General features: G+C 40.8%; 1 protein-coding gene across 1 annotated transcript; it reads left to right on the top strand.

Moving 5' to 3' along the window:
- Positions 1-9,954: 9,954 nt before the first annotated feature.
- Positions 9,955-20,376, top strand: LOC103698876 (E3 ubiquitin ligase PQT3-like). The gene is made up of 17 exons (XM_039131814.1): positions 9,955-10,168; positions 10,481-10,580; positions 10,806-10,887; positions 11,072-11,238; positions 11,416-11,495; positions 11,900-11,965; positions 12,071-12,186; positions 14,480-14,520; positions 14,606-14,754; positions 14,879-15,043; positions 15,126-15,422; positions 15,690-15,692; positions 15,821-15,862; positions 16,018-16,276; positions 16,466-16,588; positions 18,396-18,477; positions 19,797-20,376. The coding sequence occupies exons 1-17, from the start codon at positions 10,003-10,005 to the stop codon at positions 20,364-20,366; spliced, it is 2,508 nt and encodes an 835-aa protein (XP_038987742.1). The 5' UTR covers positions 9,955-10,002; the 3' UTR covers positions 20,367-20,376.
- Positions 20,377-21,549: the final 1,173 nt, after the last annotated feature.

The raw sequence follows: 21,549 nt of genomic DNA, 5'->3' as shown, positions 1-21,549 counted from the left end.
TTTAGCAAGAAAGAAATAATTCAAGTGTGAGGCCCAAGCCGGAGGAGATGCCAGAATCCTCGGCTGCGCCTTCTCGAGCATAACGGGGGCGAGATCCGCGGCGGCCATTTGAATAGCCGATAAATCCGAGCAACCGCCGCTGAAATTGCGGCGGTGAATGAGCATAGCCGTTTGTAAAATCCCCCCATTGACCGCATCTGAGATCCACCAAGCACTCCTCCTTCTCCACCCCACTCTGTCTCTAACCCCTTTCTTCTCCTCCGCTGCTAGGGTTTGGAGCTCGCACCAGTGCCGCCGGAGAGAGTAGCCACAGCTTCTCTTTATAGCAAGGTATACCCTAACCCTGTGTCCTTTTTACCTTATAATAATGAAATAAAACAAAAGAAGAAGAGGGGAAGAAGGCGTACCTGTGGTCGTCTGCGCCGCCGGCTCCCGGCCATAAGTGCCGTTTGGTTTCGGCCGCAGCCACCGCCAGTCATCGGTAGGGACTGCAGCCGGATCAGAGCCTTTCCCTTCTCCCCTCTGGTGGGACAAAGGGGGCAACTCACGCCTGTCTCCCTGGGTGAGAAGCAAGAAAGAAAGAAAAAAAAAAAAAAAAGAGGAAGGGGAACGCCGGCCACGGGCCGCAGGCACGACCTGCGACTGCGGGCGCCGGAGGCCGGGGACCGCCGACCGCAGGCACGACCTGCGACTGCGGGCGCCGGAGGCCGGGGACCGCCAGCCGCAGGCCGTGGGTTCGGCCACGGCTGCTGCCGCGGACCGAGGGCACGGCCACGGCCGCAGCTGCGGGCGCCGTAGGCACCGTGGGCGACGGCCACCGGCGGCGCATCGGCCGAAGGGGCGTCGCCGGCTGCCGTTCGACCCTCTCGAGCCCGACCTCCCTTACGGGAGAAAAAGGGGGGGCGAGAGAAGAAGAAGAAGAAGAAGAAGAAGAAGAAGAAGAGGGGAAGCTTCGGGAAGAGGGAAAGCGTCGGGAGAAAAAAAAAGAAAAGGAAAAATAAAATAAATGATAATAATAATAAATATGTAATTAAATAAATAGAGAATTAAGGTAATAGATGTATTTAAATGAAATGAAATAATAATAAATAAATAAATTAAAAATAAAAAAATGATGAATGAGTAGTAAATAATCTGTCCTCTATGATGATGATAGGTACAGTGAAATTGTCATCTGGTTCTAGAGATTCGTGAGCGAATCAAGGTAAGTAACCCTGGCACTGATCTTATTAATTTAAAAATCACTGTTTAATTGTAAGAATAAAATAATGAAAAATATATTTGTTATGATGTATTTTCTTAAAAATAGGATCAAGCATATGATTGCATGTGATTAATGAGTTTGATTAAATTGCATCCTTCATAAATATTTCAATATAAATTATGGTTATGATAAATTGCATGAAAATAAGATTTGTGGCATGATTATGAATTTTATACATTACGATGAATTATGGTTATGATAAATTGCATGAAAATGAGATTTGTGGCATGATCATGAATTTTATACATTACGATGCCATTTGTCATTTTCCAACCTATGTATGAAAGTATGACTTATGAAAAAGAATAATGATTTATAAACTCTCAGATAGCTATGCCCACCTCTAGAAATAGAGGTCAGTCGACCCCTCTGGAGCTAGCATCCAACGAATATGGCCCTCTGCCAACGGGTTAAAGTTGGTAACGAATAAGAATAAGTTATAAAACTTGTCGACTACGAATACGAACCCTGTCACGGGATTATAGTGACCATAGCAGTACATCCGTCTAAGAGTAAGATTTATAAAGAATGGATGAATGGCAACATTTTTATAAGACTTGCATTATCATGTTTATGAACTTGCATGGTTGAAGCATATTTTGCTTTTTAAACCTGTTTGAATAGTTTATCTATGAAATGCTTTATTTTCTGTTAAGTTCTTCAAATGATGCATTGGCATGAGAAAAATTATGCTTGATCTAATGGGATAGTACATGGTTACTTACTGAGTAGCAAGCTCATACCTCCCTGTTGTTTTCTTTATTTATTTCAGATAATTAAGACGATTTGGAGCGGAAAAGAGTGAATGAAAATTGGAGTGGAAGCATAGTTATAGGGACTCTTAGAAGTATCTATGTTAATAAGTTTGGGTTGTAATATTGCAAACTCAAGTATTTGATTAGATGCACTGTATTTGCTTCTTTATGGTTAGTCAATAAACTTGATCGGATTTGGTTTTATTCCATAAAATAATATTGTTATCATGGGCTGCGTGTTATTGTGGGCAGGGGCGGCCCAATACATTTGGAGGCCTAAGGCGAATCCAATGAATGAGGCCTTTTTTTTTAATAATAAATTTTTTTAATAAATATAAAATATTAAAAAAATGATATGAAAATGGATAGCTATCAAGTACACTATTTCAACAAAGGTACATGAATCTAACAAAGATAGGCCAGAAATTTTTTTAATTTAATATTATTTTTGAATGGAAATGCAGAAAAGTAATTATCCTAAAAGAAGGGCCATAAAACTGATTAAATAACTGAGATAATGCTTGGCAATTTTGTTTATCATGTCAAGCAAGAGCGGAATAGGAAAAGGTCATCCCATGGCACTTCATGGTCATGGTAAAGAAAAGAATTTCTCCAGGAGCTTCTCTATAAGAGAAAGTGGGGCATTATGGGAAATTGACTCCATCTAATTAATAAAAGTCCCATCCCTCCATCTCCCCTTCAAGTGAGTACCCAAGCAGCAACCGCAACATCACAGCACAGCAGCCATTCAACCCCCTCCCTCCTTCTCTCTCTACCACCCAAGAGGGGAGAAGAAACCGAGAGGAGAAAATTAAAAGAATCTCCACCCTCCAAGAAGTCCATTTCCAATCCCCCTTTCTTCCTGATGGCCCAGCTGGATCAGGAGTAATGTGAGGGAAGGAAAACCAAGACCAAAACCAAACAAGAGAAGGGATGAAAGGTAAGAGTGGCTTCAGGCGTGTATCAAGCCAACCAAATCCCTCCCCTCTCTCTCTCTCTCTCCATCCAAAACAAAACTACCGTCCCCAACTTCCTAAATTTCCCCTCTGCAGGCCAAGAAACTCTCCACCTCCCTTCCATCAAGGGGGAAGACTCGTAGCCAGCTCATCCCGTTTTATATGGGGCCTTTGCTTCCTTTTGGTCACGGTCCCTCCCTCCCTCCCTCTCTCTCTCTCTCTCTCTCTCTCTCTCTCTCTCTCTTCACCTTCCGGGGGCCTTCCGTTGGCCCGGGGCCTTAGGCGACCGCCTCAGTCGCCTAAGGCTCGGGCCGGCCCTGATTGTGGGCAGCAACCTACAATAGCACGGCCATGTCATGAGCCGGATCTGGGATGCAAAACAAAAAAAAAAAAAAAAAATGTCCGGATTCGGGGCGTGACATCAAGAACTTGTAAAGTTATGTCTTAGTATCCATGAAAGTGAGATATAATTTATTAAACATAATTGCAAGTTAATTATTTTCATTTTTTTATAATTTGGGATTTAATTAAATTGTTTCAAATCTAAAATCTTTAGCAGCGACGTGAATATGCTCGTGCATCATAACTAGTATATACAAACAATTATTTAAATAAGAGATATTGTTTGACCATTAACTATTATAACAATCTATTATTGGAACAGTGGCTATGATTACTATTTTCATCATTAATATTATTTTCTAATAAAAATAATATTATTTTCAAAATTCAAAATATTTATAAGTTTTTTTAAAAATAATACCAGTCGAAAAATATTCTTTAATGTTCAAACAATATTCTGGAAAATAATGTCATTATATTCTATGATATTCTATTATAATAGCTATCACAACAATTATACTTGATGTTAAATAATATTAAGTCACGGGAGAGACAATGGCAATTATAACTATTGTAATGATAAATAAAGTTTTCAGCATGATTCATTGGAATAAAATAGTGTTGCTATTGAATTTTTTGATTTAATAGTAAATGGATAATTACTAACTTGGGTTTGCCTTGGTGGTAACACCTTTTTTTGCTTAGCAATCAAAGGTTCCGAAAGAGACAAAAAAATCTATTTTGGCCGAAATTTAAAAACTTGACATGAAAGAGTATGCCAAAACTTATCAGTGAACCTGAAATTTGTATGCTTTTCCATCAACTCTCCTTATGCATACATGCATTCATATCTCTCTCAATTAATTTTTGCAATTAAATGCAGTTTTAGGCTCACAAAATTGATTAAGTGGGCCTGTTAATATCATGAAACAAATTATATACTGCATTGGTTTCTTATCTCTGCTTTATACTGGTTTGTTGGACTTATGGATCTCTTTTCTTGTGTCTAAGCAATGGTATATATGAAAAGTAAATGCGTGGAAAATAATTTGAATTCCCTTGCCCTCTGCTAAGACATTTAGTGAGGGCATTCATCAACTAGCTGAAAGTGTTTATTGGCAGTTTTAATTCATATCTTCATGCAAACTTCCTGCATTTTCAGATCTTGTTTTTTAAGTGCTTGCTATTTCTTCACACTCATTTAGTAATTATGAAAAGGCATAAATAATACCAGAAAATAAGAAGCTTAAAGAATTGCTAGAGTTGTGATAACAATGCAGTATAAGGTAACAACAATAAACTCCAGCCCCCTTCCATTCATCTTGTGCATCTCATCTGAGATATCTGTGATGATATCTGTTGTGTCGGCATTTTGGGCACTTAGCAACAACAGTGGCCCTTATTTTCTCAGCCAATATCAACTGATATAACCCAAGATATTGGCAGACACAAACTAATATCAGATTTCATAATTTCCTTTTACTGCTTTTCTATCGGTTTTGTTTTAATCGCTAGATTTTAAATTAAAGTGCATTGCTTCGATATGTTTATAATATTATATTACAAAGTATGCTATTTCGGTATGAAGTATTGTACCAGTGCTACACTATTACTGTGTCAACATGGTATGGCACACAGCCAGTTCGGTATACCAAGTATCGGTACGTCTTATATACCGATACCGAATTGGTATGATATGTGCTTGATTTGGTATGGGACAGTACGGAAAATCTTATTATATTATTTGGTATGGAGATTTGATCCCTGCCCTCTGCTTTGATAGGACAAAATTATAACAGGCTAGCATCTTTAGCTTATAAATAAGTCTATAGTTTTTAGTCCTTTAACTAACTCTTTGAGCTCTTTGGTGTTCCTTTGTGCTGGTTGCCCAGAAAATTCTTGTTCCAGATGAAGTAGCAGTTGTTGCTGCCTGCATTGGAGCTATGACAAATACCATCAATTTCCAGCTGAAGCACTCCAACCCAATGACAAGGGCGGTATTTGGCATGGTATCTGCTTTCCTACTTGCCAGTGCTGATCATATTTCAATGCCTTTTTTTGACTAAAGATACTGGTTCGTTCCTAGAAACAGATCACCAGTAAAGTCTTTGAGGGTCATTTGCCCTAGACATCATATATATATATGTGGCATGGCTTTGGGTTTATTATGAGGCAGCGTTTCCAGTTGAAAGAATGTCTAATAAGTTCTCTTCACCTGTAATGTAATTGACTAGATGTTAACTTAAACTTGTATGATCTGCCAGTATTACAATCTGTTTGGTTATTGTAACAACCCAAGACCTCACCCAAAATAGCTAGCCGGAAGGTATTATTTGGGTTTCTTGATTCTGTATAAGTACCCAAAATCTACCTAGCGAATAACCGATATGGGACTAAACACACGCCCGCACGGGTCCTCACATACTCCCCCGTTTAAGCCATGACATTCTCGTCAGGCTAAGGGTTTAAATCTATTCAAATCTAATCATAAATACCACGATCGGCCTGTGGTCAGCTCCAATGGATCCGTGTTGCAATGTCCTATAGTCTACATAAGTTATGGGCCGGGTCTGCTCTAATACCATTTGTAGCAACCCAAGACCTCATCCAAAATGGCTAGCCGGCAGGTATTATTTGGGTTCCTTGATCCTGTATAAGTACTCAAGATCTACCCAGCGAATAACCAATGTGGGACTAAACACATGCCCGCACGGGTCCTCACAGTTAGTGATTGTACTTCTGTTTATCTTATGATTGTTGTAAGATAATGACTGGTATTGGGGACAAAATAGTTAACCTGTGGTTCCATGACTCTGCAATGTTGCCAATTTGCTTTGCTGCTTTTGGTTATTTCTACTATATACCATAGCATGCAATCACAAATTATGACATTTTTGCTCCCATCATTATTTTTATTTAATTTGGCTTAGCATTGAGAGCTCACTGTCATTACATTGCAGGGTGACAACCAATTAATTTGTTTTGTTCCTTTGGAGCTTCTATCTTTATTTTCTGGCAGGGGTGATGCTGCTGATTACTTCAGGATTGTGAACGGGGGAACTGGAAAAATAGCTCCTGATAACTACTGGATTGTGGAACTAGAAAAGCTACCGCCATTTTAGAACATCTGCTGCAACCTATGTATTGATTCCTTGAAGTAATTCAGCTCTTTATACTTTATTTAGTAGTTGATCTTGACATTATATTATAAGGAACTTGCAACCTTTCAGGGTAGATTAACAAATAGAAATAGAAACTTTCATGTAATTTTATTGTATTGTATGATCTTACTTCATTATCTGAATTTATAGTGGATTGAGAATTATTGAATGTGGAGTGATGTTTTGAAGCTACCTTACCTATTCAGGACTTCTCCATTAAACTTCAATCAATTATTTGTTATGTTAGTCACCAACTTGGCAAGTTCTGAATAAATGCCAACATATCCTTGTCTGACAAATCCAGAACAAATGGTTTGAATAGACATAATGGTCTGTTGTAGATGACCTATGCTCTTTCAAGGCCTCACACACGCTAGGAAGGGAACCAGATCAGCCAGATGGTGAATTGATTGGCTAACCATGTGATCTAGATTGGTGCTTTCGTCGCACTTAGTGTCTTGATTTAGATGCATTTGGTTGTACCTATTTATGTTTCAGTTGATTTGGTTTAATTTGGTTTAATTTCTTGGTTTAGAAGGAAAAGAGGATGACGATGAAGACGACGACGACTTCCCATGGAATCTAGACCCATGGATTAGACCATGCAGGTCTAATCAATGCCCCTTCATTTCATTTTTAAGGTTAAGCGAGCGACAAGCATGTATAATGAATACAAGTCTTGGTAAAAGCTTTTTACCACCTCAATCTGCCCTGCACATAATCTGCAAAAGATACATTGGAGTCATCGAAAATTCAACATCTACTTGATAAATCTCCAATCTCCATTCTGCCCAAGAACAATGATTTATACAACAAACAAGCTTCACAAGTCACAACCCTGAAGAAACATGGTTAGCACAGAAGTAATAAAATCTTAGGATAAAAGGGCGATGTGCCTAGATGGCTGGCCTCTCGTAGTTACCAATCTTGGCGCTGCTAACTTTCATCCTTATAATTATTCATAATAGTTGTTTGTTATTTTAGAATGCTCTTTACCAAGTCACTCACACGTGCATTCGGCCTTCATATCCTAAATTTTTTATTTCAATCTACAAGTTGTACTCTTCTTCCAAAAGGATTGAAGGCTTAATCCTAACAATCTAATATCGATGATAGAGATTTCATATGGAGGATCCATATTATTGCTTATGAACTACATCATAAAAATTATCTTGGAACCAAATATCATGTGATGCTTGCATGATTTATAATTTGAAGCATTCAAATATATTGAATTTTAGTACATACATATTTTATAATATACAGACCATGATCAATGATATCATTTTTTTTAATTTACATGCCTATGATATAGTTTGCTACATTAATACTATTATAAATGTTGATGATTGTGCTATTTGATGAAAGGTTAGGAGGTTTCAAAGAAACATGATTTTTGGTTTCTTAATGTATATCATGATCAATGTTATGTATTCTTAATTTAGAATGTCATCATCGACTTTGATTTGGTAAGATAAAAGATCTTGATCCTTTCAAAAGGAGAGTAGACAAACACTCAATCTACAATCTCACCATTCTTCTTCTTCTTCCATCTCTATCATCGTGGTCTATAGTTCCATTGATTCTTTATAAATGTTCATTCTTCCAAGCATTCATTAGTTATAAAAGTTCTGACATGTCTTGCTTCAAGCTAAAATAGGCTTGTTTTATGTACAAGTCATGATTAGACTAAATTTTTTAGACTCAATAAAATAATGAACTCATACTTTTGATTACAATATCTAGCCAATTGAAATAAACCTACCAGTAAAGAGGGATTCTAAACTTTGAATTTTATTTATGAGTGGAATGACTTGATAAAGATAATCTCTGTGGACATAATAAGTGGTTGGCAAGTTCACTACATGTGTGGCTCTATCTAAATATGCATTATGTTTTGCCTTATAATCCAAGTTGATCAACCCAAGCCCAAGCATACATTTGAGGCTCGATAAACTATTTTTCGAGTTTAAAAAGGTGGAGGAGATTTCTTCTTCTTCTTCTTCTTTTTTGAGGGGGGGGTGAGGCAACATGCTTTTCTGGTAAATTTTATAATACATAGCAAAGCATGTCAAGAAACATGTATAATTCATTTGTTTTTGTTGTTGTTGTTTGCGAGGGCATGTCATCCACATTTAGTCATGTACAACATGCATAATTCATATGACTCGGTATGCATGGGATCTTCGAAAGCATCAAAAGAGCAATTATTTTATGTATGGGAAATGCCTAATTCACCCGCCAAGTCATTATGATAACCCGATGTCGTGCTTTACTAAGCCAACACTTTTGACTTGCATGAAACTAGTACTCTTGCAATACCAAAGCATGCAATGTTGTCATGCCAATATACATGACCTTGATGTTCACAACTTTTTGCCAAACTTGGTGCTGCAGATAACCGTCATTGGCTTTATAACCAAATGCAATTCAATACCACAACTACAAATACTTACAATCCAATAGAACATAATGGATTGCCAAACCAAATGACAACATGAGTCCTCTATTCCTTCTTCTAATCTAAAGTTTAAACTCTAATCATATTAGAGTCCCATCTAAACTCCTGCAAGACCCAGCCCAAATGGAAAAGGACAAAGAGGCATGCATCTCCACTCCAGTGGCCTTCATTCTCTACCGTTTTGCTCTGGGCCCCACCTCTTTGGTAAAGTAAGGATTTTTTTTTTTTCGTGAAAAATTAAGATAAGCCTGCCGCCGGGATGCTCCTTAAAGGAAACTGGATTCCCTCTTTTCGTTCCCCACCTCTTCATCTCCGAGCGCTGGAGAAATAGAGGGGGAGGATCGGGGATTCCCTAACCCTAACCCCTTTTTTCTCCCCATCCTCTCTTCGATCCGATTCCACCCCTTAAATCTGTCCATCGCTTCGAGTTCTCTACGGATCCTTCCCTGGTTGATCCATCCAGGTCCCTCTGCCGTTCGATTTGGGGTTCTCTCGATTGTAGAAGCTGTCGTTTCTTCGTTCTCTTTTCGATTTTTCCGATTGGAGTGGTAGTTCAGGGGATCCTCGGATACGCCGCGGCTTCGGGCGATTCTGCTCTGGCGATGGCAGTCTAGTGAGCTCGGGATCCAATCTCTCCTCCTCCGGCTGAATCCCTTTGATCGAAGGGGTTTTTCTTGTCGCAGAAGCCTCTCTCCTCTTGTAGCGGCCGAGGGCGATTGGCGATCTTGGGGATTTATCTGCGGATCGTGGCTCTTTGCTGTTTGGATCGCTGTTCTATTCGTTCGGAACATAAAGGGGTAGGCGGAGAACTCATCTCGAGCTCTTCCTCTTTTCCCTTCCGGAAAGATCGTTTCTTGATGGGATAATAGAGCGTTATCTACATCAAGGATTGCTTGTACTCATGTCTATGATTTCTATTGTTCTAGCTCAATATCAGGCCTGCTTTTTTAATTTTCGGCATTTTAAATTCAGTTTGCTGCTTTTTTTTCCGGGCAATTTGTTCATTGTGGTCAAGCTGGTCTGCAATTAGATCAGAGGAAGGCCGGAAAGGGAAAAAAAAATAATGGCTGTGTATTATAAGTTTAAAAGTGCAAAAGATTACGACTCTATTCTAATTGAGGGTCAATTCATATCTGTTGCCAATTTGAAAGAACGAATTTTTGAATTCAAGCATTTGGGAAGGGGTACCGATTTTGACCTCATGGTCTCCAATGCGCAGACTAATGAAGGTTGGTTCTTCTTCTAGACTAGGTTCTCTTGATTGGTTTATTCATGCAGTTTACTTGTAGGAGGATGGTTCAGTTCATTCAGAATTAATTGTCATTAGACTAAAAACTAATAAAAAAAGGATTGATTGGAGTATTTTTAGATAATTGTGCTTGAAAAATTAAGAGATAAGGGGTAATGGAGTTGGGGTGAGATTGTGGCTACTGTTCGATTGATAGTGTATCTGTTGAGTTACCTTGCTCGGAGCAATGTAGGTTGCTCTAATCTCACTCTGGATTTTTATAGACTCTGTGTTCTTCCATTTTCGGTTTCAGAATATGCAGACGAAGCTGCTATGATACCCAAAAATACATCAGTATTGATTCGTCGCATCCCAGGACGGCCACGGAAGCCCATTGTTACAGAACGAGACGAGTACTATCTCACACTCTGAATCTTGAGCATTTGATGAGCTCTTCTATTTGCATTTACATTATGCTTTTGCTAATGATTTTTAGATTTGGTTATGTGGGAGGGATGTAGTGTTACTGAAATATTTTGAAACTTTATTAGGATCAAATTTTGTAAGACAACTTTGAGACAATGTGGATGACTTTCCTGACTGGATTTTGATATTGAAAGTTTGCATTCCATCTGCAGGACAAAAGTTGTAGAGGATAAGTTAGAAGATCTTCCACCAGCAAGTAACACTTTGGTTGGCGACCCATCTACCGTGAAATATGTAAGACTAATAATATTTGAATATGATTCTCTAGGTGCTTAATTTTTTTTTTCTTCATTCTGAATTGGTGCCAGCCACCATTATCTTAATTCTTGAGTGGATAATGGGTGTATCTTTCCTGACCGTTCTCATCTTTGATTGATGGCAAGGATATTGATAATACACATTCAATCACATTTTGCAGCCTGAAGAATCTGAATGGGATGAGTTTGGTAATGATTTGTATGCTATTCCAGAAGTCCTTCCTGCTCAGTCAGGCAGTCCAGTGGTAGATGTTTCTCCTGCAAATAAGGTTGATGAGGATAGCAAGATTAAGGCTTTAATTGACACACCTGCCCTTGACTGGAATCGGTGAGACATTTAATTGGACCATTGATATTTCTTATATTTCAGTGGTTTTATTTTTTGGAAATTAAAAAGTTTAGAGAAGTTCGAGAGAATGGAGCAGCAATAGCAGTCACATTTTGTTTACCAATGAGGAATCATTTATAACATAATGTTTTTCACTGGGTCAATGTAACTTTGCAGTCAAACACAAGAAGGTTATGGTGCTGGAAGAGGCTTTGGTAGGGGAATGGGTGGGAGGATGATGGCTGGTCGTGGTTTTGGTAATCCCTTGAACACTTGTAGAACTCTTCATGCTTGTCTCTTTTCCCGTCTTTGTATAGCTTTTTATTCTTGTGTCATTTTCCTTCTTTGACTGTCTTACACTCAGAGCCTCACAATAACGTTAACTTTTTAAATTGAACTAGGATTTGGTTAATTGCATCTTTATATATGTATATTCCTCTAAAAGTAGCATATACTCTCTTGGTTCCTGTATATGTTTGTGATGATAGGGATTCCACAAATGCATTTTAGGATTAAAACATTTGCTATCCATTCTTTTGTAGACTTTTTGTTGCAAAAGCAGTCGAATTCTTAGTTTTATGATATATGTTGCATGTATCACTTTATTTTATCTTCCCATTTTCCTGGATACTAACATTTTCATTTTTCTCATTAAATTAAGGCCGAGGTGGGCTGGAGCGAAGGACACCTCCAGCAGGCTATGTTTGTCAAAGATGCAAAGTGCCAGGTACGTTTATAATATGTTGACTAATGAGGTCATTGTAATTAATTGTTTTCAGCATTTGCGAGCGCCAGTTAATGTATGTTAAGAGTTTTTTTTAATTTTGTTCAGGTCATTTTATCCAGCACTGCCCCACAAATGGTGATCCAAATTATGATGTTAAAAGGGTGAGACCCCCAACTGGCATTCCTAAATCAATGTTAATGGCAACTCCTGATGGTTCCTATGTGAGACACGGGGCTGAAATCGGCAGCCCTCGCCGACTTCAGCCCCGATTCAATTAGGGGAGGAGCCGGAACAGAGGATCACGTTGGCGATCCTCTCCGGCTCCTTCGGGGGAACAAACAGGGCAACGACGCCGCGGGTATTCTGCGGCGCCCCCCCAGCCAATCCGCGCCCAATTCACGGCCACGAATCTCGCCCGACCGCCGCGATTTTCGCGGCGGAGGGCCGTTACGGAGGGGACGATAAAAACCCCACCCTTTCTTGCCCTAGAGCACCACCGAGCCCTCTCTTCTCCCTCTCCTCCCTCGGTTCCCTCTTCCCAAGCCGCCGGCGGGCCGCCTTGGCCAACCACCACCACCACCCGAGCCTCCCCTGTTTTGAGACCTTCTTCCTCTTCGGAAAGCACCGCCGCCACCGCCGCTTGACCACCGAATCGAGCACCGGCGGCCGAGATCTTCCTCCTACTGCCTCTGCCACCGCCGGTAAGCCCTCTCTTGCCTTGATTCCATGCCAAATAGCATATTTTTCCCCTTTGCATCGGCCCACACCGAGACCCTTCTCGGTTCTTTCTCGACGCCGGTCACCGCAGCAATCTGCCGCCGGCCACGACCGCCCTACCGACAGTTGCGCCCCCACGAGCCGCCGGCCGGACCACCATCCGGCCACCTAGACCGACCACCCTGCCGCCCCCCTTCCTTCCCCGTTTTCCCATCACCTCTGTCCATGGGGAGATCGGGAAGGAGGAAGGCCCACTGTGGGCCGTGAACACTGTGATGGGCCGTTGGTCCCTGTCCACTGCAGGCCCAACTTGGGCCCAGTCCACTGCAGGCCCAACTTGGGCCCAGTCCAGTTCGGTTGGGCCCAGTTGGGCAGTACTCTTGTGGGCCCAACTTGGGTCCAGTTCAGATCCGAACCCGAACCTGAAACCCGAACCCGAAAACCGAACCCGTTTAGCCAATAAATGAAATTTTGCAGATAAGCTCTTGACAGTATATTATTATTTCACAAAAAGGATCTTCTGTATTTTGTATTTGATCCCTATAGAAAAGACTTATTACGTAAAGGTCCCCAACAATATTTATTTAGTCCCCTCACTCAAGTTTTATTATAGAACAGTACCCTGTAATTAAGTATTAGTCCATGCAATAAATTTTATTGCATACAGGTACAATTAGAAGCCAACATTGGGGGCCCTAGTTAGCTGAGTCTATGTGGGCCCATTGGGCCGTATCCGATATGGGCCCTATAGGGCCATGCCCATTATGGGCCAATTCTAGGCCCTGTTGGGCTATGTCCAATAGAATTATTTCTGGATTTTGCTTAGTTCTAAAATTAACAAGGAATTAATTAAATTTAAACAGGTGAACCTGATCCGTCTACCTGAAGTAGGAATCAAGCGAGAAGAGGTAAGTAACTTAATGCTTCAAAGTGCATTTCTCCAAATTATTTGGTAAAGTAATTTATTACTGGATTAAATTTTGAAATATGTTTTGTGTTTAGTAAAATGGGTCTGGCATATTAAATTTTATTTGAAAATTATATTATATGCTCTGAATTTCGTGAAACATACCTGTACAGTTTATGAAATCTATTTTTATATTTATGCATTCTCAGCATGGCTATGATCTGTTCTGTTCTGGCCCCGCCAATGGGGATTATACGTTGGACCTGTCGACTTGTAATCTGTGAGGAACCGGTTTCGACACCGTGCCATCGGTGATTAGAATAGTGGTTTCTGGACACCGTTGCCATCGGTGACTAACAATAGTGGTTTCTGGCACTCTGTGCAACCCATTCTACCGGGTTACGTGGCCGTAGCCTATCATGTTGAGATTCTGGTATCAGAGTTTTCGGAAAAATGATAATAAGTTTTGAAAACAGCAAAACAATGATATTTGTGATTGATTCCAGACATTATCCTGTATTTTGATCTGTTATGCTCTGACCCTACTTTGAGGTATTTTGTTGCTTGCTGGGCTAGTGTAGCTCATTATTTTATTTTCTCTGTTTTTCAGATCCAGAGGCTTGATCGCACGGGATTGGGGAGTGCGTTAGATTTTTCGATGATTTCTTCGATTATGAGCATTTTAGTTAAATTAGTTTGGATATTTGAACTATGTTGGCATATGCTATTTTGAAATTTTGTAAGACCGCTTTTATACAATTTAAATAATTATGTCATCTTTGAATAGCTGCATCTGCTTTGATATGATCTGCTGCCTTGCGCGCCCGTGCGGCCCGCCGTGCGGGCGTGCGGCGTCTGCCGCGCCTCGGGCTTGGGGCGTGACATCCTATGCGTTGCCTGGTGGTGCTGTTGCTGTTCTTAAGCCAAATGAGTAAGTTGATGACTTCATGCAGTGTTCCTTGTTATTACAGTATTGTGATAGAAATGACAGCTGATGAGCAACTTTTCCTATATAGAGCTGCATTTGAGAAGGAAATTGAGGGGCTACCTACCGCTCGTCCTGTTAGTGATCTTCCACCAGAATTGGGCTGCCCACTTTGTAAAGAAGTAATGAAAGATGCTGTTTTGACTAGCAAGTGCTGTTTTAAGAGTTTTTGTGACAAATGTAAGTGTCTTGATGCTTTGAACTCAATTTTCTTGTGTTATATTATTTGGCACACGTAAAACTAAGAGAGCAAAGTTTTAATTTTTCCTTTTGATCAATTGCCAATTTTATTTTCTTCCACCAGGCATAAGAGATTATATTATTAGCAAGTCAGTGTGTGTCTGTGGTGCTACAGGCATACTAGCAGATGACCTTCTGCCAAATAGAACACTTAGGGAAACAATTAGTCGCATAATGGAGTCAACAACCAATAGTACAGAAAATGCAGGAAATCTTGTTCATGGTCAAGGTATGAATACTTTTCGTGGTTTGTGATATATAGTTATTTGTATGCGGTTGATGGAAATGTCCTGTATCTTCTGGTCTTTCAGATATGGAGTCAGCTCGCCTAGTACAACCCAAGAACCTGTCTCCTACTCTTTCTGCTGCTTCCAAAGATGAACATAAACAAGTTCCTCCACTGGAACGTTCTCCAAATGTGAAGGAAGGGGAGGCTGCAAGCAATGTAAAGGCTGCAATATTTGAGACAAATACTGTGGAAAAGAAGGTCACTGCAAATGTGAATAAATCTGAAGCAATGCCGGAATCAGCGAGTGCAAAAGAACCATCACCTGAGAGTGCTCCAGTTCCTGAAGAAGGCCAGGAAAAGTTGATTACTAGAGAGCAAGGTGGGTGATCTGCACTTGCAATGCAATATGATTTTTTTTTAAAATTTGTTTATTGTCTACTAGTTGTCTGTCTAAGTTAGAGAATAAATATCAAAGATATGCACTGCAAATGGTAAGTGTTTGGAACTGTTGCAAAGGTTCCGTAGAACAAGTAAACTATCCTATGATCTCAGATCATCTTTTAGATTAATGTAGAATCTGTTTATCAAAAAGGGTGCATCCTAAAGTGAGAGGTTTTGCAGTTGGTGCTTGACAAAGGAATTCCAGTTAGTTATATTTGTCTGGGCCGGTAACTATGCAAGCCAGTGATTATGATCAATCACTGGTTTTATGAAAACCTTTCCTTTTGGTCTATTCTGTTCCCTTAAGAAAGCTATTTCATTCCTTTTTTTTACCAGGAAAGAAGAAGAAGAAGAAGAAGACACGGATGGCTGGTAACGGTTAGTGCATTACCTTTGTTTTGTTCTACTTTACTCAGTGGTACCAATCTTTTATCTTGTACATGCACTGCAAATCATCAAATGTTTTGTGTAGTACGCAAATCAAAAATCAGTCTGACTACTTTACCTTTGCTTCTTCCCTTTCCTGTCTGCAGCTTCTGACATGCAGTGGAGGGCTTATCAAGATTTTGGAGCTGAAAACTTTGCTGGGATGCCTTTGGCTGCTTCGGGCTACAACCCTTACTGGGCTGGTAGTGGAATGCCATTTGGAGTTGATGGATACATGGCATCTTTCACTGGTCCCATGCAATACATGGGTTATACGCCTGGCCCCTTTGATGTTCCTTTTGGGGGAGGTATTCTTCCACGAGATCCATTTACTGCACAAAGTTATATGATGCCAGTAGTTCCAAGGTATGCTTGGTAGTTACAAGTCCTTGTAGAGTTATAAGACATCCTCAGAGCTAGAAGATAAAGAGAGATTTTGAAATTTGAAACTATAACCAACTTTTTTTTTTGTCATAGTTCCCTTGATTTTATATGCGTAGTTCACTTACAGCATATGTGAAAGCTGCATAAATTGAAAAAAATATACATTTGCAGGGATCTGTCCAATTTAGGCATCGTGGGTATGAACCAGGGGCATGGATATTTGACCAGGGAAGAATTTGAGGCTAAGAAAGCTGATCTAAGATGGAAGCGTGAAATGGACCGACTCAATGAAAGGTAATTCAAATGGTTACTCTTTAGTTCTGTTTTTTTTTTCATTTTTCTGAATTTGTTGATGTTTTTGCAATGCCAAACTGAAGTGTTGCTTAAATGTGTATATACACACAGACATGCACACGCATACGCGCACATGAACAAGATAACTGTGTTAGGCAGCTGAGGAGATTTCAGCTTCTAGGTCCTAGAATGGTGTTTGGTAATTTTCTGAAAATTATGCTGTGAAATTTATGTGTTCAAGGCTTGCTGTTTGTGGTTTAAATGGAATTGAAAGATAAGAATTTTAATGGTGTTATGCGAAAGCTAATATACACAATGTTACAGCTATAACATTACATGCACATGATACTCCTTGATCTTTTTTTTTTCTTTTTCAATTTTAAGTTTCTCGTAGTGGTTTATTTGCTATATTACATGAGAAACTAGTAGTATAATTACTTATCAGATAAGATAAAATAGTTGACCAAAATATGCACATATATTCATAGGCATAGTGTAGATGGATGTAATCATGGGTAAATATTTACAACATGTAGAGAAGAAAGGCAGTTAAAAATAAAATGACATTATGTGGTAGATGCAATAGTTTAGTCCGGGCTTTTTCCTAATATATCAGCAGCTAGTTGCTATCCTATTTAACTCCTACGTTTTGTTTCTTAGTGCATGCGCCAGGGTTTGACGCAATTCTTCAATCTGCTCTTATTATCCATCTTTTTCTTAATTTATCTGAAGTATGGTGCAAAATTCTGTAGTTCATTATATTTGAAATCTCGCATATACTGGTAACACGACATGTTACATATTATGTCCTTTTTCATATTTTTCTTGATGTCGTTGTTTTCTAAATCTTAACCTAGGAATCTGTGAGTGTAAACTATCTTTGAATGCATTGAACTTTTATATCAACAAACAACCCATACTTCATGTCTGGGTTCTCTGTTTTAATCCTTGGCATCGATTTCTTTATATTTCAGGCCTCCTCTTCTTGTTTGGACCATCTTTTTTCCATTTTATGTCATCTTCACCTTTTTCCTTTGCTTTATTTTCCAGTGGTGCTATAAATAAGTGTTTTCCCTTCTGGCTCTTTCCTTACTCTATACGGCCTTGTTTTACCATAAATTTACCATAGATAAGTGTATCTTTGTTACCGCTTGCTACGCTCATCTATGCATTCTTGTAGTGAAAACTTGTTGGATGAACAAATTTTCTGCCCCTTGGCTCTTTTCGCACTGTCAGCTTCAACACGTTCCACTAGAGTGGCACTGCATGAGATATATTTTATTTTGACTAATATATTATGTATCTCTATTACTCCAAGGAGCCTTTATTCTTCCATCTTTTTATTCAGCAATCCAATCTTCAGTATGTATTGACATGCACTGTTCCCAGGGTGAATACCTATTGCTCACTTGTAATCATTCTCCAATAAACGACATCAATAATATACATCATGCTTGGTATGCCTCTCAAACCACCTGTAGTTTCTTGTATTATATTGGTGGGATTATTATTTCAAGCAATGCCTTAAAGATCCTTATCATATATCTCTATATGTATCCATCTATCTTTATGTGTATGCATGTATATATACCGATATCTTCTGCAGCTTTATAACATGGATATAGAGAGTTTGATGCTGCTGTTTTTGCTTCCATCGTTGTAATACCAAGTAGCTTTCTTTTTATATCGAGTCATTCATGTCATTTTCATGGATTTTGATCCTCTGGAGGTTTCAGGGAATGCCCTTGTGCTGCTTGTGGATTTTGTTGTTCCCTTTTTTGATTGCTGAAGTTGCTGTTTGTTTCAGGGAGAGGGAGCGCTCCAAGGATAGGGAGCCCAGAAGGGAACCAAATGGAACCAATGGCGTTTCTTCATTGAAGTCGAAGCCCGTATGTCTTCTTTTGTTGATTCATTTGCTTATTCATTTTTGTACTCTGGGCGTCATCGTATCAGCATTAGAGCCCGAGTTGCGGCAGCTCCGGATGATGATAGGGGGAATAGGGTTATCAAGAAAAGGGGATTTCCCAAGGAGATCTAAGACCCCAATCAATATAAGCATTAGCAGAAGATGCAATTCTTCAGCATTAGTACTTTCAGGAGGGATTCGTTTTTCGCCAGAATAGGGCTTTTCCTTGCATATGCTGGAAGTTGTTATTGGTCTTGGTCTGGTGTAAGATGTGGATTCATCTTTGGGCGAGTGACGGTTTGTGATTCATCCCTCGAAAGCCCTAGATTTATCGAGTCGTTCTTGGTGCACTCGTGCGGGACATGTATGCTCACTGGATCATGGTCATCACCAAGCTGACCATGGTCTTGGCACCTTTTGGCTGCCCATTTTTATTATTTGGAAACAGGTCTTCAGGCAGCTATAGCAAGCTATTCTCCTAAAGTTGGGCTGGTTTTCGTGGATGCAGCGAGAATGTACGGCTCCTTTCCACTATTTCATTCTCCTCCATTGCTACTGCCCCTTCTTATGGAAAGAGGCTTGGAAATCTTGTTTCTCGAATTGGGGGATGGCATTCGAGAAAGGGCAAGCCTCTGATGGCTTCAATTAGACCTGCTGAGCCACGAGAACGTAGGGAACTTGTTAGAGGACACATTTGAGGGGTTTTTCCCCCTTCTTTCTAGGTAATAATAAATCACGGACATACGTCGAGAAATCGTGAGTTCTTCCATACTTAGCTTTTCCGGAGAGCACCCTGGAAGCCAAATGGCTCTTGGCTTTGTGCTAGTTAGGGTTCGCCTGTAACTTACTTGGCGCCGTCCATTGCCATCATGAAGCACAGTTAGGTTGAAGCCATCTTTTATGTAGTCCTTCGTTTGGATCATTTTCGTCCTGGTGGATTCGTATAAGTGGATTAGGCTATGTCCCCTATCTCCACTGAGAGCCATACATGATGGATTCAATAAATTGTCACGGTGTTACATTGGCAGGCATTGTCTGCCTTCAAATTACTTCAGTCATTGGTAACTTTGAAGAGGGAGAAAGAGTTTTGAGTCAATTGATCAGTTTTATCAATGTATGATGTATTATAGTAGATGATGGAAAGAGGTGTTAATTTGTAACTTTTTAAAAAGATTTACGTTTAGCCATGTTGTGGCCACTGGCCGAGGGCAATTGAGGCGTGTAATTTAAGATTTAGCATTGTTATGTGTTATTTTTGTCACGGTAGGTGCATGATGAGCAACATATCGTGTTTTGTTTCAGAGGCTGACATCCCAAGAGGCAAGCGTCGACCGGTCCGACCGAGCAGACCGACACGGCCCGCCCCGCGACTCGGGCCGGCACTCCCCGAGCCGGGCCGGGAAGAGAAGGGCCTCGGACCACGACGAGCCGCCGCCGGCCGAGACTGCCAAGCTGGATCGGAAGCAGAAGGGCAGCGTTTTCTCCCGCATCAGCTTCCCGCACTCCTCATCCGCCGCCGGAGGCGGCGGAGGCGAGGGGGCCGGCAAGAAGAGGAAGTCGTCAGAGCTGCCGCTGAAGAACGGGCTCAGGGACCAGCACGAGTCGGCCCACCGCCGGTCCAGTTCGGACGGGAATAGGGACGAGTGGAAGGGATCGAAAGGTGGTGGTTCGTCGTCGGTCGGAGGGGCGGCGGCGGCGGGTACGACCATGAGTCGAGCGAGGAGTATTATCATTTCAAGAGGAGGCCGTCGTCGTCGTCGAGGAGGGAGGCGGAGGAGGAGGGGCGGCCGGCGAGGGGGTCCAGGGAGAGGGAGACGCATGAGCGTGGGAGCAAGCGCCGATGATTGTGCGTTTGCCTCTGTGTGCGTGTGAGAGAGAGGTCCCGATTAATATTTCTAATTACTTATGTTGCTGTTGTTCCGAGAATGTTGACATGAACCGCCTCCGTGGACCTGTAAGGAAATAGGCAAGGATCAGAGAGCTTGCTGAATTGGCTCTAGTTGGGCCCTCCAATGCTTCAGTTAGAAAGAATTTTTTGGTGGAAAGTAAAAAAGAAAAAGGATGATAAAAGTTTATTATTAAAAGTTTATTATTTTTAATGGGCTCGCCGCCGTGGAACTCTGTTCGAAGCTTTATAAAAAGAAAATGGAGGCCCTTACAAATCTGTCATATTAGGAGAGTTTCTAAGTGCCCTTTTTGTCACTTCAAAAGAGATCTCTGCAGAATTTGCTTGTCGAATCGTTGAAAATCGATCTTGGGTAGTGGTTTACTGCTTTTCTTCCATATTTTCTTGTGAGAAGATCAATCCTCTTACTAATCTTCCTTTTTTCCTCTGCTGTGTAGAATGGATTCTCCATAGGAGAAGCATCTTCAGAACTATGAGGGGATGCTTCAGTTGGCCTTGCAAAAGGCCGGGAGAAAACGGCCGAGGTAGAGGCCAAAAATGGGTCCCTCAAGAGCTGGCTGGTAATTGAGAAGGATTGGACCCAAACGACTTTGCTCCGAGCAGCGGCGGTGGAGGAACGTTGCTTAATTTTAGGTCGCCCAGGTCGAGAAGAGGGCTTCCTGGGCCGTGGAGAAGTTCAAGGCATCGGGAACTCTCATGCGTAGTTTGCCCTCATCATGGTTGATTCCTTCGTGGAGGGCTTCGACGAATGTCGAAGCCAGATGTCGTGGCTCTTCCCTAGGCCAACTTTAGCGGTCTCGAACTAGCCGCATACGACAGCAACAAGGCCGGGGGCCAGACAACAATGGAGAGGTCGGGGAGCCGTTAAGCCTCAAGCAATATGCTTCTGTAGACCCCCCTCTTGTGCTTTTTGGTGCCACCATGGAAGTGCGGGATAAGGTGAAGGATGGTCTCCTGCATTGGGTGTCCTTGCCAGAGTTCATCATCTTGAAGAACTATAGATTAGCTAATCCCAGTCTTTTCATGTTGTAGTGGTCTAGTTTGGTCTTTGACCTACTATGTAACCATATACTATTAATTGGAATGAAATTATTTTCAAGCATACCTTTTCTATCACTTATTGTTTAGATGTTCACTCGAGGTCATTTT

This window comes from Phoenix dactylifera, chromosome 11, assembly GCF_009389715.1.
Source record: "Phoenix dactylifera cultivar Barhee BC4 chromosome 11, palm_55x_up_171113_PBpolish2nd_filt_p, whole genome shotgun sequence".
NCBI classification, from domain to species: Eukaryota; Viridiplantae; Streptophyta; class Magnoliopsida; order Arecales; family Arecaceae; genus Phoenix; species Phoenix dactylifera.
Note: the sequence above shows the minus strand (reverse complement) of the source record. Positions and strands in the feature narration are given on the sequence as shown.

Bases quoted from the DNA above. Each gene is read 5' to 3' on its own strand.
- LOC103698876 (XM_039131814.1), top strand. From the start codon at position 10,003: ATGGCTGTGTATTATAAGTTTAAAAGTGCAAAAGATTACGACTCTATT. The intron at 15,863-16,017 runs GTTAGTGCATTA...TCCTGTCTGCAG, and splicing joins GACACGGATGGCTGGTAACG to CTTCTGACATGCAGTGGAGG. The intron at 18,478-19,796 runs GTATGTCTTCTT...GTTTTGTTTCAG, and splicing joins CTTCATTGAAGTCGAAGCCC to AGGCTGACATCCCAAGAGGC.